General features: G+C 40.1%; 1 protein-coding gene across 8 annotated transcripts in view; it reads left to right on the top strand.

Moving 5' to 3' along the window:
- FGD4 (FYVE, RhoGEF and PH domain containing 4) overlaps positions 1 to 18,166 on the top strand; it is a 105,482-nt gene that overhangs the window by 44,689 nt on the left and 42,627 nt on the right. For 3 of the 8 annotated variants that reach the window (XM_041398752.1, XM_041398753.1, XM_041398751.1), the window contains exon 1: positions 5,093 to 5,229. The exons of 3 other annotated variants lie outside the window; for them this stretch is intronic. In XM_041398752.1, coding sequence (XP_041254686.1) covers positions 5,214 to 5,229 — 16 coding nt within the window. In that variant the 5' untranslated portion in view covers positions 5,093 to 5,213. Of the gene's footprint in view, positions 1 to 2,299; positions 2,427 to 5,092; positions 5,230 to 8,109; positions 8,155 to 18,166 lie in introns of those variants that run through there. 2 more of the 8 variants (XM_041398756.1, XM_041398757.1) reach the window with 2 other exon arrangements.

The following is an 18,166-nucleotide window of genomic DNA, read 5'->3' as shown; positions in this document are numbered from 1 at the left end:
ATATGGAAATGAAATCACAGTCCCTACAATCTTATCTGCTTATTTTGTGAGTCTGTTTGGATTTTTAATGTGGAAGGTGTAATTTTTAAAGTTAGGAATTCAGCCTTTCTCTGTACTGCTGAATCTAATGACAGTTCTGTGTGCTGGTCTTCCTGTATTGGGTCATGGCCTTTCTTTGTGGGATGCACGTGTGCTTTGTGTGTTTGTGTATGACCAAAAGCTACTTTAATTAGAATTAATGCTGCTTCCCTAATGGCTGCTTCCCTAAATCATAGCACGATTTTGCAGGATATATATTTATCATTTGTCTATATAGAAAGGAGGTTTTAGAAATAAAAACTGTCAAACCATTTTTTTTTTAACAGAAGAATTGGCAAATCAAACCCAGTTGGCAGAGGCGTACCCTTTGACCACTTTTCATGTCTAAAACCAGAAATCCTATAACAATTGCTGATCTTTCTTTACTAAACAAGATTAATTGACAAATAAATCACACATTCCTGGATTTTAGGGGGTTTTTTGTTTTTTTTTTTTTTTTCAAGTATGGAAGGTACTTCAAGCTACAGAAACCCAGCTTTATATGGTTAGTGTAAAACATAGAGTTACCATAGGTCCTTTTGTGAACTCTAATAGACTAGAAGGCATGCAATGATCTTTGGTATAGTTCTCTGATTTCACTGAATTGCAACCATTTCATATTTGTTTGGAGAGTTTTGTAGTTGCTGGTATTACTCTTACTCTTGAACTAAACTGCAAACAACAAGATGCTACAGTGATAAATGCTGTGCAATTATAGGACAAAAAGTCCTTTTCCTCTAAGAACTTCTAGTGTGTGTTCTTTGAGCACAACCACAGGCTTTTTCTTTGGGACACATAATACAGCTGAGCTGGAAGGAAACAAAAAAGGATGGAAAAATACGGTTATTTACTTTCTAATTATGGCATGGTAATTGTTCATCACCTCTACCTTGAGAGTACTTTTCTTGCAATGTGATGAAGTCACAATTTCCTTGCATGTGAACCAGGAGAGCTAGAGAGGAGAGTGATAGATATTCCTGATTTTCAGAATTTGGAGGGGAAAATGTCCTTTCAACAAATGTGTTTCTGTTGGACTGCAGATCCAGTGTCCTCTAGTGTTTCTCACCTTGTTGAGGGTTATCTGCCTATCTTTTTAAAGATATTGTTGCTTTTCCTTGTTGCAGCAGTCCTGAATACCCATTCCTAAACATTCTCCTTGCCCAGCCCACTTCTGTGTGGACTTTACCTCCTCCTTTTTCTAGTGATCACTAATCTCTGGAGCTCACTTCCTTAATATAAAATTCCCCCCAGTCCTTTTATTTATTATATGCCTGCAAATCCTGAGTTGTGATGTGGCTGTTTCTTCCTTCCTTACATGCCACTGGGCAATGCTTGAAGGGTGCACTTTAACAAGACAGCAGTTTTAAATAAGCTGTGTGCTTCAGGGTTTTTTTAATGTATTTGTTTAAGCCATCCAGGCTTCTGCACAAAATCTCTTGTTACTGATTTTAGCCTATGCCAGGAGTCATGAAAAGGACAGCATGTGAAAGGTCTGACAGAAGTGAGGGTCACTTCAGGACAGGGCTCCATGATGTCCTGTAGCCAATCCCATTTCCCTAAGAATAGCTGGGACCCAAGTCAAACCCCTCTGCAGAATGCTGCCCAGCTCATGAGTGGGGCTTTTAACAGCATCTCAGGAACTCTTTGGGGATGAGCAAAAAGCATACTTTTGTTTCTGCCCATGCCCCAGATCCTGTGATTTTCAAGTTCTGGGGTGTAATAGAGAAGAGAAAGGGGAGATCAGTGTGAGTCAACCACAACTGCTCTATGGGAGCCCTCTGAAAGGCGCCTTTCTCTCTTGGATTCACTGAGATGCCTGTGGATCTCTCACATGGAAAAAGAAAGTTGGGAGGTGTTTCCATACTGAAATTCAGAATTTCTCCTTTTGAATTCTGTGTCAGGGTGCAGGTGGATTACTGATCCTTTAGCTGGGACAAAAATCCCTCTCCATCACTGGCTTACACAAACTGTGCATCATGTTCTGATGCATGATCCACAGCAAACCTTTTCAAACACTTCGTGCCTGAAGTAAGTCTGCAGGAAGGAGGAGAGAAGCAGAAGACAGCCACACTGAGTGCTGGACTGTGATTCACTGTCACATGAGCCAATTTGGTTTTGGGGGCTGTGTGTCACAGTGACACACTGCTCACGTAGCTCTTTAATACTTAGTTCAGCTTTCCAGGTTTCCTAACAGTACTCATGTGACTTGCTTCTCAACTTCATCACATTAAGAATATTCAAATGAGTTATGTATACAGTTTGAGTCCATTGTCTCCAAAATGGGGAAAGTACTGATGAAAGCTGGTATTCCTTTGCTCGTATTCCAAGTGCTTGGAGGTGGAAAAAAAGTAAGTGCCATCTATTTACTGTGAGACATTTGTGAAAACTTTCAGTTATTGGAGTGAGGCAGTCATATATGAGCCAATAATTTTGATTTGGGGTAACAGTTTCCTAGAACTAGTCTGCTGTGCAAGGACTAAAGGGCATACTGTGTTTAGTCTGTGTAGTTATTCTGATTATACTAAATGATGGCAACTTCTTATCTTGGTAGTATGACTGTTATGGCACATTAATGAGAATGTTTGTTTTATTTAACAAGTTGTTCTCCGTGCCTCTTTATCTGCCTTTTAGAGAAAATTAATAAAACTAACCTTATTTTTAAATTAACTTTTCTTTAAAGTTCATAGGCATGTTGTGGTGACAGGGAAGACATAGCTGCACTCTTGATGAGTTTGCAGCCAATACTTGCATTGTGCAATTTGCATGCTTCTGCTTTTAGAGAAAGCAAAGTTGGGCATAGAACACTTGTGAAACCAGGGTAATAGGTTAATGAGATATTCCCCTTCTAGCAGTTTAATCTCTTCCAAATCCCCTTATCTGCTAGATAATCAAATAGATATGGAACAATTAATATATTACTTTTTTTTTTAAAAAAAAATGAGGAGTTCACTGCCCATTTTTGAAATATTTATTTATGACTTCTTTATACCTGTCCAAATGTTGCTACTTCTGGAAGTGAAATAAGATCCTGAGTTTCCTTCATGTGTGTAAAATTCCTTCTTTCTGAGTGGTAACAGAGCTACAGTGACTCTCTTTGTCTGGCTCCTGCTTTTCCTTGTCTGACCCCTTCTCTTTTTGCTTGCAGTGGTCAGTAACAATTTATGTAATTTCTTATCTAAAATAATTGTTTCTTAAATTCTTTTGTAGCCATTTGTCTTATAGTTTTCTAACCTACTATATTGTTTGTGTCAATATTGAAACCTATGTTTCTGATTCAAGCTGAATTTAAAATCTGGCAGGTACTTGTATGACAGGCATTATCAGTGGTTTTCCTGGGTTGGGCAGGGTAGACCTGGTTGAAGAAAGGCTGGCAAAGCCCTCACTCCCTGGCAGATGGACAACCCAGACTCCTGGGGAAAGTGGCTTATTCCAAATGTGGGAAACTGAGCAGAAAATTTATCTTCTCAACAAAGGCTTTCCTGGAGCAATAAAGTGTTATGTTATAAAGGCACTTCATGTGCAAGCCCAAGCAACAGGGACAAGCTTTGAACTCCTGTAGGTGAACTTTCAAACTACAAATATGCATTGGAGTTTTCTTGGTCTGATTATGAAACTCAGCTAATGCTATTTTTTCTTTTAATGGTGTACTGATGATCCAGGTGAATAAAATTTGTATGTGTCTTTAAGGAGCCTGGGATTACTTGCTAGGGGTATCAGGGATGAGGAAATGCAACTTTCTAGCTCAGCAGTTTAAATACTCAAAGCAGAAAGAAAACTGTCAAAGAAAGTAAATCTTGGCCAAGGTGCTAAAAATGTGTTCCATTTAGGTTTCAAATCCAAATGTGTGGAGCTTGCATCTGCTCATCTCAAGACAAATAAGGCACCAAAATGGCCAAATAACTGGAGGAAAGTTTGGGTTTTTTTTTTTTTGCTGGTTTTGGCAATATCCCTCTGCCCTACAGCATCTGTAATAGAAAGGAAACAATTAATTGCCCAGAGGGCTGTCCCCTCAGTGACAAACAGATTCTCAGGGATTGTTTTGTAAGTGTGTTCCCAGTAACCCTTGGTGCTCACCCCTCCAAGCAGCTCTGCAGTGGTGTGAGCGTGGGGATTGCGAGCGGCTGGAGACGGAAGGGGCTGCAGGGAGCTGTGGTTTGGACCAGTGCAGAGGCTGAAAACTACTTCAGCTGGCTGCTATATTCTGATTCATATTCTCAGACTTGACAGGGCTGGATTTAAATCCCAGGTTTTTCCTCCTGCTGAGATGTATGTGTGCCAGCTGGGGATCACATGGTGCGGGAGCTCTGAACAATAAAAGAAAGTTACTCGGGGTAACTTCCCTATCCAGTTAATCCTTTTGCTTTTTGAAACTGTGTATTTCCTTGGTTAATAATTCACTCTAATATCTTTGTGTTGTGCCCTGCAGCACGATATGTAGTTTATGTAATTTAAAAATAGATTTTAAATTATTCTAATCAGTTTTAATCCATGCAAAATAAACTAATGTTTTCATAACAATTTTTTAATGTCGATTCTTTTGGTCAGTGCTCTGGTATATTTTGTGTCCTATACTTAATTTTAGGCATAAATTTAAAGAGGGATTAGGAAATGCAGATGATTTGACATGAGCACCATGCATTATAAAGGGAGAACAAAGCACCAAACAGAAAAATGTACTAACTTGTCCTTTAACCTTGATGCTACTTTAATTTTAAACAACAACACAATGAATAGTGACAAAACTTTCATAGTGGCTGAGGTATTAGACAAAACAGCTTACAGTAGTCCCTCCTTCTCCTCCACCTCCTCCTTTCTCCAGTAGTTTGTACGTTACATAAGCTGATTTCTTTGTTTTTCCTCTTTCCACGTGAACAGACTTTTCACTCTTTTCTCTAAGCAGACTGGTTTGCGTTGCTTACGCCTCTCCTCTCAGCACAGGCTTGCCCTCCGAGAGGAGGAGCATCGTGTGACTGGGACCAGCATGTGAACTGTGAGCACAAACCGAGCATCTGGGGAGAAGTCCTTTCTGGCAACTTGTAGGGCTTGTAAATGGGATAAATGTGAGCCTCTGGTAGGGTAATTACCATTGCAAAACCACTTCCTCGTGCAGTGGTACTGGATTACGTTTGCAAACAATGTCTTCTGAACCAGGTAAGGCTGACCGGGATGCTTCTGGCAAACTTTAATCTCTTCAAGGCTTGGGGTGTGTTTGTGTCCAGAGACAGCAAGAGTTAAACTTTCTAGTCTGAGGCAAATAAACCGGTGAACATCAGCTGCCTTGTGATGCAATACAGCTGGAATGCTCTGGTGGCTTTTTCTTCCTATTCGAAGTAAATGAGCCTGAAGTCTCCTGAGCTGACTGCCTGATACATCTGCCACACCATAACCCTGCTGCTTTGGGCTTGTTTTGCTGCTGCTTTCACCAGCTTGGGACTTTCTTAAGAGCAAGTTTTTTGATGTTTGTGAGTGGTTTCAGTTCCTGGCTCGTTTGCCAGATTCACTGAGCTGTGTTCATAGCTGTAAGGTTTCTATAGGACATATCTATAAGACAGCATTACCTTTAAGATTTATATCCTGCATCATATTTATATCGTTGTTTTAGGAAGTAGGTGTACACTCGTGACTCATACCCAGCTTTTCACCTATAATGTTGCAATAATCCATTTAACTGATGCTTATGTTATACTTAATGTGCAGAACTTGCTTCCAGAATTTTAAAAAATCCCCACGTTTTGTTTCACCATCCAGTGTAAGGTTTGGATTTTTTCCATTGTATGCTTGTAAATGAGTTTGAAAGAATACTATTAAAAATCTTGCTTTACTTCTGAGTGCATTTTTCAGTTCTGAGAAAAATTCAGCTTGGGGTGAGTTCAGTCAAAAGGCATACCCAACCCTAAGACTTAATATAAACCAGCAAATATTCTGCATTAGGTATTTCACAGAGAGATGGATGTAGCTGATCTGTGGAAGGTTTGGGTTTAATATGCCAGTCTTCCTCTCTGGAAAGCCCTCTGAGGGTCAAGAAAGGGAAGGAAGTTACTGGCAGAGTGAGTTTGAGATTTGCTAGAGAAGCTTGGAGTAGATGTGTGCAGATAGTTCTCCTGATTTCAGGACTTGTGGGCATCTCCTGTTTTAGTGGGGTACAAAGAACACTTGTTTCAAAAAATTCTATTGGCTCCTTATCTGTTTTATGAGCAAGTTTGAAACTGGCCTTTTCCCTCTAGCATTTAATAATCAGTGAAAAGGACGGAAATCACACCTTTCCTTCCACTCCTTAAATACCATTTTGTTGTATCCCGAGAAGAATTATATGTGGATGTAGGAAACTTTCTTTCTCTGATCTTTCTCTGATCTGTCTCTTAAGAGCTGTTTTCAAATGTGTATCCTTTTCCTGTAAATGTGAGCACTTACGGATCTTTCAGGAAGGATAATGTGGTGTTAAAACCACAATTTCCTCTTTCCCTTTGGCTTGCTTTCAGTCTGCAAAGGCCTAGGCCTACAGAATTCTTACATGTAACAGTGGCAGTCTGAAGGTCAAATGGAGTGGTGAAGCTGCGATATTTGGGGTTTTTTTGAGATTAACTATGTGATGCACAAATAAATTTTACAAGCTTTAAGATGACATCAATTATACTATCAGGTGTAAGAGACCTGTGGATATAGACAATGCACAGAGAAAGGGTGACAGCAAATAATTCCAGTCTGTGTGGGTTTTAAATCAAGTGGACAGATATCCCTGGATCCCCCTAAACGGTGTCAGAGAAGCAGTGAGTCTCTTGCTGAAGCGCTGGCTGCCTCCTCAAACACAAAGAAATCCTTCCAGTGCTGGCTGCTGGGACTGGGTGAGAGGGCAAAAGGAGGGGCTGGACCTACAGGAACTATAAGTTCACATAGCAGTGCATTCACTGTCATCACCATGGGCAGTTTGGGCAGTTGAGTGTCTGCAGGTATCTGAACAAAGCAGTTTTTCCAAGCACTAAAGGCCACAACAAATATGTAGAATGTACCTTTCCTGGAGTTTTGATGTTTTTGAAGACTCAAACTTTATAAATTTATATTCTTTTAGTAGTAGCATTCACTATAAAGGAAAAAACTGATTTCAAGCAATACCTTTTCAAAGGGTCATTGATACCATGACTCAGAAGTCAACAGGGACTCCAGTGTTTTCATTAGTGTCACCATTATGCTTTCCTTGGCCTGCAGCACTGAGTCTTATGTTAGTCTTTTATGTGATAGGTGCTGTATAAACAGAAAATGTCTGTTGGTTTACACCAATGCTTAGAAACCCAGTGTATTTGTTGAGTCTTTACTAAAAATTCAAAATATTTATGTAATTCTCCTCTTCTGCCCTGGGTTTATAATTATTATTAAAAAAAGGAGTAAGTTTCTTTAGTGTTAACAGTTTGGAACTTTAGTGCCCCATGTATTTCTTACAGTTTGACAGGCAACGCTTGACCTTGAGAAGGACAGGTGTTTAGGAAAAATAATCTTTCCTTTACATTGCTATAAGATCTTTAATGCATTATGATTACTCTTGCTTGCCTTTGAAAAAACCCCTTCAGTCATGATCCGTCACTGTAAAAAAGGAAACAAAAAGTAGAGGAGGCAACAGCTGGTTTACGTCATGTGAGGTGGAGAGGGATTGGAGTATTGCCAAACCTTGTATTAGAAAAGAAATGCTTAACCTTAAACAAATGTTATTTTTACAAGTAATTTTGTAGAGTTTATTTTTTCTCTGTTTTGGAAAACTATTTTCCCCATCATGCAAGCCATCCACTTTTTTTAGTGACTATTACAATGCTCTTTCTACTGATGCCAAGAGCTGAGGCTCTGAGGAGAGCACTGAGTATTACATAGGAGTCAGCAACATTCTGCTGGGCTGCAGTTTTGTCAGCAGCTCAAGTGATCCAGTGGGCAGCTGCTGCCAGGAGGCTGCCAGGTCCCGCTCTGGGGCTCACCCACGAGCCAGCTCAGCTCGCTCCCACTGTACAAAACTCTGGTGTAAAAGCCGTGTCCACTCACCCGGGAGCTGTGCGGGCTTCCACCGACCTGGAGAGAAACCCAGCGAGCCCCAGGGTGGGTAAGAAGTGAACAGCGGGAGGGATGTGGAGGGATGGAAAAGATGGAACTTCTAATCTTGGTAGGGGCTGTCTCACTCTGGGCTAGCTGCAGTTTGGGTGGAAACAGCCTTTTTTGGTCTGTCCTGGGGCCTTCGAACATTTGCGTTTTGAAGCGTTTGCAAAGTGAAAGGTTGCACGTCCTTGAGATGTTTTGGACAAAACTTCAGCCATTTCAAAATTATTTATCTTCTTGGAGTCTAGTTGGGTTTAATGTATTTTTTACATTATATTACTTTTTTTTCAATAGCATTTTCTATCCATTTACACACTCAAAGTTAAATATTCATAGGAATATTAAGCTTTTTGGAACAGTATGATCAGTATGATAAATTTTCAAGTTTGCATGGAGATCAGATATTTGAATTCTCCAGTTTTTTATAAGTTTTAAGAAATTACATTCAAAATTCATTTTGAATTTTGAATTCAGTTGCTGTTTTTCTAAGAAATTACATTCAAAATTCATTTTGAATTCAGTTGCTGTTTTTCTTATTTTTTTTTAACATTTAAGATTTTAAATGGGGGTCTAGAAAAGAGAGTAGAGAGAACTAAACAATAGAATGCTTTTGAATTTTAATCTCTCAACCCGTTCAGAGCATGAAGTGTAAAGCTGTTTCAATCTGTATAATGTTCAAGAGGCAAATGCATTCATGGTCAGGTCTGTTAACCTGGAGTGAATTCTGTGGCCAGTACAAAGAGTGGTCATCACTGGCAATTAAAGGCTAAGGAATTTTTTTCCCCATTTGGATTCCAGGCAACTTGTATTTGGCTTCCTTACATAAGGATGATCATGAGCCAGTGGGTTAATGTGAAATGGTGATTGGTTTCTTGCTCCTTACGGAAAGGAGGCGATGTAAAAGCTGGCATAATTGTGGTAGGCTTTAAAGAGACTGGACAAGGAAGGTCCTTCCTGAATGATTACACAGGAAGGCTCTAAATGCACTTAAACGAGGCTTTTTGTAGCTATTCTTCACTTTTTTTCCCTCAACCAGGTCAAAAGCAGGAAGCACTTGAATTCTTGTGAAGTGTCCAGCTTCGGGTTCTTTATATTTCTGGTTTGGTGCAGTGAGCATTCCCTGGGAGCCGCTTGTTTGGAAGCTGATGGTTGTTAATGACTTGGCAGGGAGGCTGAAGCTCCTGGGGAGCCTGGGAGAGCCGGGCTTGGGGAGGAAGGCAGCGGCCATGGAGCAGCCTGGAGCCACGCAGTTGCACCACTTGGGCAACAGGGTTTCTCTCCATCCCCACCTTCCTCTTTATCATAAAGTTCACGAGTTTACATTTACTTGTAACCTTTCATGTAACAGGAAGCAGTGCCTGGTAGCCTGTTGTAATGCTATTGTGCAGTTAATACCCTGCTGCCTGTTCTATAATTAAAGCATATTTCAAGCCATCCATTTTTAGATAATGTTTGTTTTTATTATTTTTTCCTTTTCTGTCCCTAGTGTTTTCTCCAACCACACTGAGATATGATTCAATAAAATCAATATTACCTAGTGGCTACTGGCTTCTGGAAAGAGAATCTTGTATTCCTTTCCCTATCAATAAATTTGCATCTTTGCCCAAGCTCCAGTGCACCTAAGGTGAATGAATGCATGGGACTGGCTGCTTTATTTTTTGGGCAGAGTTACATTTCTGATGGCTTAACTTTCCCAGACCACATCCTGAGGCTAGATGGGTGCCAACACTGGGGCATAGAAAGTGGTGGGAGCGGGCAGCCAGGGGGAGGGAGGAGAGTGGGTGGAATGACTTGTGTCCGTGACAGCTGGCTGCTGGATTGTTGTCAGATGCTGGCAGGACACGTGGACTGCCTCAGCAGCTGGATCAGGGAAACAGTTTCCATCTATCAGTGATGATTTTATTGACTTGTATTGAGTGATTGACTTCTTTCTGGATCTTTGGCCCTTCTGCATTTTGGATGTACTATATTATGTATTTATTTCTTTAAATTACTTGAATGTGCCTCTATTTTACAATTTCGAAATAATATATCAGTTACAGTTTCAACCTTCTGTAATTAGATACTTTATTTTTTTCCCCTTTGGGTCTGTGGGGGCTTTTTGCTTTGGGTTGTTTAGCATCCTGTTTCTAAAAATGCTTTCTTTTAGTCCTTTTATCTACAGAAATAGCTGATTTCATGTCTCAGAGCATATGGATTGTTTCCAAAATAGCTCTGAGTTGAAATGAAATAACTTCTCAGATAACAGGGCAGAGAATAAGATTGAAGTGGCAGTGACTTCTTAGATAAGTTCAGAAGCAATGAATACTGTGCAAAATTATGAAATTTGTAGTTAGTTCAAATTTCTCTAAGCACACTGTTATTTTATAATGGCTTATGAATTATAGAACGGGAGGTCTTTCTGTCATTGTCTGAGTAATCCCTGCACTTGCCTGGTAAGTATATGCTAATGAATCCTCTTGAATTATTCCACTGATTTGTATGAGATAGTCAGATGCATTTTCCTTTCAGTTGACCCCAGTATCGCTGGTGCTTTCCTTAATATGAAGTTAAATTGGGCTGCCCAACATGGTGTCATACTGTTTATCTGATATGTAATAAAAGAAAGAAGAAAAGAAATCAACCTAAAACTCAAAAAATAAAGTGAAAAAAACACCAGGCTCAGTGTAACAACCCTTGCCCAGACAAGTGATTCTTCTGTGATCAGTAAATCTGTTTTTACAAATGGGGTGTCTTGTTTAGTAAATAGGAGCTTGGGGAACTTATTAAACAATGATTTCCATCTGTGCAGAATATGCTGGTGACAATTAAAAACTTAATGAAAATTTTCATTGTTCCATAAAATAATAGTTGAGGGGACATTGCTCACCTCACACAGCTCTGTGGAGAAAACTAAAATGAAAAAATAATTCTGGGAAAACACGGAGGAGGTGTATCCTGTCAATATTTTCTTGTGGTAGAGTTCATAATCAAAATGACTATTAATGCAGTAGGAACTCCAGAAAGTCGCACAAAACTTGCTCAAGCCCTTCTTCATCAAACATGAAGGAAGCTGTCAAGAGAGCATGGGATAGGGAGGGGAGGAAGTGCCCCCCAGATACAGAACTCACCAGTGCTCCATTACCATGATGGGGGAAGAGGTTGACAGATGTAGTCAGGACACTGCTGCAACTTTGTGAAATGCAGTCATCTGAGAAGCAGCTCTCGAGCTGAAAGTTGCCGTCATGAGTTATGGCACTGGCAAAAGGCAGTGCTGGCAAGGAGGGAGGAATTACCTGAAGTTTCCTGGTGCAGAAATGAGACAGTAATGGCAGGGCAGCTGACTTGGGCTACAGGGTCAACTTGCCCTGCCTATTCCTGGAGTGATGGAGCTGATGCTTCTCATTGCACCCATTTTCTTTCTTAGGGTTTCTTGTTTTGTGGCTTTGGATCCTGTGGTTCTTAGCTACATGAAGTTCATGGTACATGGCTGTAGGGTCAGGACCTGTATTCACTTGAAAGTCTTGTAGTTGTAATAAAAGCAAAGAAAAAATATTGTCCAAATCTGCTGAAAGATTTTTACATTATTTCATGAAACAAACCATTAAAAGTTTCTACAAATAAAAGAATACTATTGCATATTTTCTGTCTAGACTTTGTGCTTGATAATATGTGTTCAAGGCTAAAGTGAAAACAAGGCTTTGAGGGAACATATTGTAATACAGGAACTAAGTATGTGGAAGAAGAATAATTTATTCCTCTGAACAGAACTCCTTGCTCTCGGAGCTCTCTCTTCAGTCATGGGTTTCTGGAGACGTGATTTGAACATTTCTTTTCTCTGTGTATTTAAGAAACCCCCCTTATTCATTAAATAGCTGATGAACTATTCCACCATCAGCAAAACCATCGTCACAGTGTGTACAAGTGTAGGTGAGTAATAAAAACCTCAGTGAAGAAATGGCGTGGTTTGGCAGAGGACCTCAGTCATAAGCTTCTACTTTCAAACTACAACCATTTGGAGTCCTGTACAGTGCTTTTTGTTTTATTGGAACAGCATCAGCAGTGCAATGTTATATTATTGTGCTAATCCGAAATTGAAACAAATATTGAAAGATAATCCCATTAATTGTTGACTAATTTTAATAAGACTCACATCAGATGTGCAGGTTTCACTGCAAAGAAATGATTGTCAGAGCGAAAAGAACAAAGGTTGCAGCCAGACAGGACAACAGAGTGAAGCACACTGAGTCTGCCTCCTGTAGCCAGCATTGGCAGGACATTTGTAGTGACTGTGGAGTTCACCATTCAGTTCCTTGCTTTGTGTGATTCACTGTATGCTAACACTGAGATCAGGGGATTACTGATAAATCTTATTTAGGAGTTTATTTAATTATATATTTAATATAATATTGTATGTGTTACTTTAAATATGTATCCTACTTCAAAGTGGTGGCATCCATAGCAACTCCACCTTTTTGGTAGAAATCACTGAAAGCTCTATTTCAGTCTCGAAATGAAAGTTACCATCAGAAAGATGCATGATTTCTTCCAACTAAAACAACTGTAATGCTTGGCAAAACATAGGAAAAACAGCATGGAATGTGCAAGTCTCCCAAATACCTGCAAAAATCAAACCAATGCAGTAATGTCTCATCTTAGACCAAGAAACTGTAATGCTTGGCAAAACATAGGAAAAACAGCATGGAATGTGCAAGTCTCCCAAATACCTGCAAATCAAACTAATGCAGTAATATCTCATCTTAGACCAAGCAGATATGGGAATGTTTGGTATTGGGTTCGGTCACTGATGCTTTGCATAACCTGCCTCAGTTTATTAAAAATGAAACTATTTCAGAAGTCGTTTCTTCTTTTAAAATAATTTGGGTGTTGTGCACAGTTAAACTTGCTGAAGTTTCTTTCACTTTTCCTTCTGTATTACTGCTCTATGTATTTCTTGTCAGTGGTTCACACACTGTTGGGCAAAGCACAATCTGGAAACCTTTGCTCTCTGTTACTAAGTAAGGTACCATATCTACCAAGAAGTTAAATATTTTCTGGTTCTTGCCAACTATCATATAGCAAGTATTTGATCTGACAGTTTGAAATTCAGTAAGGTTTCCTGTTTAACTTCACTGTCACATGTTATGGGTGCATTCACAGGGGTCATTAAACTAAAAGAGCAGTATTTATATATTTTTTTGCAATCTACAATTTATATCTACCATATTCACTTGAAGTTTTATTTACTCCATCCAGAAAATGCTATGAAAGGCAGGTAATATTGGCTTGGTAATTCTATTAATGTTTGTATGCAGCGAGAAATAATAGTTTTATACGGTTTGCATCTTTTTTAGTTCCAGAAAATGGTGTACTTTCTTCTGTTGAACTTAGAATATTTTTGCTTGTGTCTGGGGAATAGCTCTGCAAGAAAAAAGCCCTACATTTTTACATTTTGTCATCATATGCATCTGAACTAATCCTTTAAAAGAACCTGATCTGTCCCGTATACTTTGCCAAGATTCCATTTTTCAAAGATAATTCTAAACCGTCTGTTATTTGCTATTTATTTTTCTGGCCAGTACCTATTTGCAGGAAAAAAACGAATTTATTTGGTGAGACAGCCCTCCTGACTTCAACAAAAGCTATTTTTTTCTCTTTTTGCAGTGTTTGGTGGTCAGCTATTTACAGTATTTCAGCACTGGCTCACCACAGTGAAGCCTGGCCTGATGTTTAACCTTCATAGCTCATGTGCACAGAACAGAGTATCAGTGTGGAGTTTCTGCACTATTCTGCAGCTGAAAACATTCACAATTCTATCACCACTACAGTGGGAGAGGTGAGATGTGTCAAAGCACAACTGTGTAATTAACTCAGAATGATAGCTTTTAATAGGAATTGGAGGAAGGAAGATTTTTTTTTTTCATGAGAGAAATGTTGACTTCCAAACTTCCTACTCTCCTCCTTCACACTCCTAATTCTCAGATAATTTGAATTTAGTCCAGTTGTTACTGACATTGGGTATGCTTCAGCAGTATAAACCTCTCAGGAGCATGTCAGCTCCTCTCACAGCAAGGATAAATCTGTGAAGAGGAAGTACCAGGTTACTTGAGACTTGGGTTTGAGGGCAGGTTTGGACACAACTGTGTGCAAAATCTATGACCTCATGTACTGGATGTCTGGCTCAGCCTCAGCCTGTGGTCTTGTAACCGAGAAGCCACTTTGTGCCTTCTTGCTCGTGATCAGGGAGCTGCTGCTCACTCTTGCTCTGCCCTTGCCAGCTCCTGTAGTGTTTGGTGAGTAGGTGGATGGGTTGGAGTAGTCTCTGTGGTGCCAGTGTCACTTAGCACTCCTCTGAGCTGGTAGGAGAATGTCTGGTTTGGTTGCTGTTCCTGCAGTGCCTTGGCAGGGTCTGTTTGCTGAACACCCACTTCTGTCCAGGGCTGCGGGAAGTGTGAGAACATTGATGTTACATGAAAAGATCCAGCTGTAGAACACCAAGGCCACAGCCACTGGGGTAGGTGCTCTTGGGACTTAACACATGGGGCATGCATAGCTATAGAATTTAAGAGAAGTAATTTTGATCCTTTAATTTTGCCTCTTGTCACAAGAGACTAAACTTCCCCCATATATTTTGTTTACATCCAGAAACACTGCATTTCTTTCATTCAGAATGCATGAACAAGAGTGGGATCACCGTGACAAGAAAAATTAGACAGTGCTGCAGGAATAGAGAAGCACTATGTGCTTGTAAGTGGGAATGAAAATAAATACAACAGAAGAGTTAATGGTGTTGAGATTGGCTTATGGAACTGCTGATGGAGGACCCATCAATACTAAGATATTAGTTAATCTTTGTGAATATAAATGAGTCATTTTTCAGTCTTACTGGCACTTCAAGCTGGCTGATTGTTTGTCTAAATGTTCATGGATCCAAGTTATTTCTAATTAAAATGCCCTGAAAAAATATATAATGCATCACCTAGCTTCAAACATACTTGCAGATGCAAGCATTCTAGCTTCTCATTTCCTTGCAGATGATAAGCAAAGTAATTAAATGCTTATCAAATTTGCACTGTTTATTTCTCTTTTCTATTAGCTATTATTACCTCTTTCTCCCTTACACCTCTTAAATCTTTCCATCACCTTTCTCTCCTCTCAAATGTATATAACTATTCCTGATTATAAGAGGGGAGTTTTAACATGTACCAGTCAACACAGTAAGTGGCTGGCAGTATTTTGTTGCCCATGGCATTTCTGACTTCAGGTAAAATTTCTTATTTTTATTATGGTTATTATAATTCTTATATTTTTTTATAATTCATAGGAGTAGCAGAAGTGCACAAGTGTTTATTTAATCAGGTCAGAAATAATCATGATGGGATTCTACTTCAGCCCAGTAAAAGGTGGAGGTTTTTGCAGCATATCTACATTTTTGCATATCTAATGGGATTTTTCATTGTGTTTACAGAACAACAACTGTATTTTGAAAAGGCAGACTGTGTTACTGCTTACTTAAGCCTTGAGAACTGAGCAGCCCTACTGAAATGCATGCTGCTGGTTGTGGAGCAAGTATTTGGGCTGAGTATTGCATGTTTTGGGCTTTTGTTATAACAAAATGTATTATTATATTACAATACACTTGAATACGTTACACTAGATACAGGAATTTTCACCAGTTTGTGTTTCTGCCACAGTTTTATTGCCTGCATCGCCTGGAAGGTGGTATTGTTCATTGCCTAGAAACTAGGGCTCAGATTTCCATGGTTGTCAAAGGATGCACCCTGCCCAGAAAATTTGTCTGCTCAGTTTTGTATAGAAATATGCTGTAGCTAGATTTCTGTTACCTTTTACCATTCCAGCATTACATGGCTTGAGGATGTGACACAATTAACAAAATCACTAGTTTGAAATATGGGTTAAATGTCTGCAGCATGTCCATCTCGAGCAAGTGTGGCTCCCAGAGAGGAAGGAGGAATTGTTTAATGGCTTGTACAGCAATAACAAATTTGAAGTCGCTCTCTTTCCCCACTGCCCCATGTGCTGAATTGTTGGTGTGAAGCCAGAGCACATCTTGAATCAGAGCACCTCTTGTAGCTTTTGTTTCCTGTAAGCAGTTGCAAAAATCCCATTTTAGAGAAGCACTCTTTTCTGTTGCTTGTGTTACTGTTCTGTCTTACAGTGGATGAGCTTTACAAAATGGATTTTGCCCACTGAATGTAACTAATATTTGCCAGTCTAGTGGAGAGCACAGGATGCTGACAGCAAAATTGATTCTTAAGGCCATCTAATATTTTTGCATGAAAGATTTGTTTTCAGCTGTTGCTGGTTTTGCTGGACTTTGTGTTAAGGCTATGTGTGTGCATGTGTAAACCAAGTAGAATGGAAGTCTGAACAGCTGCTTGAGGAACTGGGGTTGTGTTGAAATTATCTTATCAGGCAGGTCTGAGGAAGGGCTGCTGCTGCTGGGAGGAGCTGTCCTGTCCCCTTCCAGCCATATTCCCAGCTGTTCCCTTGTGCAAGCAGCAGTGCTGGGGGATGGCTGTGAGGTCGAATTAACCCAAAACGCACTCCAGCTTCCACCTGCCCAATTTCTGCTGCTCATCTCACAGTGCGGTGCAACAGGGGCTGGTGCTGGCCCAGGGGAAGTAGTAGCCAGAAGCAGAAGCTGGAGCAGAAGGTGACAAGGAGGGGGGACCATGGCTGACCACAAAGCAGCTCTGTTCTCAGCAGCAGCTCTGTATTTGGCTGGGCGTTGTGTGATTGTGAGTGATAACCTTCAGCAGGTGTGAATGCCTTGATAAAGCTGTGCGTGCAAAATAAGTTCCTATTCTGGATACAGCAAAACCTAATTTCTCAGAAAATCTGTATAATAAATAAGGTAATATTTTGATGGAGATTTTTAGCCTTGGTCTGAGCAGTTGACACAGCAATGCCCGTTACTGAGCTGCACTCTGGGAGCTGTGGATTTTACAGCATGTTGGCTGACAAATCTGCAAACCAATTAGTTTTCAGAGAAGTCCAAGCCTTCACACTTTGACCCTCACTGCAATCTTACAAGTGATCTGAATATAGATTTATAAATTGTGTGCAATTGCCCACTCAATTTGTGCAACCTAATGATACCACAGGAGTTACTCTTCTTAAATTTGTTTCTGAATTTAGAATTGCCCAATTAGGGTGCAAACTGCTACATTTGTAGTGGTATTTTTATGGGATTCTGTAGGAAAGGGAAATCCAGCCTGTCAGCTTTTAGGTGAAGACAAGGAAAACTTGCTGGTCCAACTCCCTGTACCATCAGCTTGGTCTTTTTGAGAGCTTTCATAACTCCCACCTGCAGGAGAGACAGATACGGAACTAAAGTACCATGTCAGAATTTGAGGAATGCTGTGGGACAGAGCTCTCGCTGCTGTAGTACAACACAACTTTTTATGGATGGGAGTGATACCAAAGGAAGCAGAGTCAAGGAGTCTCTGCCTGAGATAGCAGGCATCTGAGACTTTGCTTCTGTAGAGTGGGGGCCTTGTTAGATTATCCTCATCACTCTGGAATAACCACCTTTATGTTCTTGGGAGATCCCTTGCTATGAGCGAGATCCTTGGATGAACTAGAAGATGCCGTGCTGCTGCTGTGGGTGTTGTGCGTGCGTTGTCACCAAGTACTGGGGCTTTGGTAGCATGGAATGTTGATCTCACCGTGGACCTCTGCAGGAATCTGTGTTGGTAGAAGCAGCCTCTGGGTAAGGCTGCCTCAATGTTCAACAGGAAAAATAGGCTTCCAGGAAATAGAAAATAAATACTTGAAAGTATTGTTGGAATCCAGAAAATGCTGAAGAATCGTTAAGCAGCATGGAGCAGTAGTTGTAGCATCCCTCTCCATTACTGCTCTAAGAGCAGGCTTGGCTGTAGCTAGGGGTGGGTGGACTTTGTAGTGGGGAGAGGAAGTTGGATGAGACCAGAGGGTACAAACTCTTGTTGTTGTTCAGAAGATACAGGAAGATCACCTTATGAAACAGTTGAGTGGGTTTTGGATTTGATTT

This window comes from Onychostruthus taczanowskii, unplaced genomic scaffold (assembly GCF_017590055.1).
Source record: "Onychostruthus taczanowskii isolate IOZ18803 unplaced genomic scaffold, ASM1759005v1 scaffold15, whole genome shotgun sequence".
NCBI classification, from domain to species: Eukaryota; Metazoa; Chordata; class Aves; order Passeriformes; family Passeridae; genus Onychostruthus; species Onychostruthus taczanowskii.
This window is presented reverse-complemented; position numbering and strand designations above follow the sequence as displayed.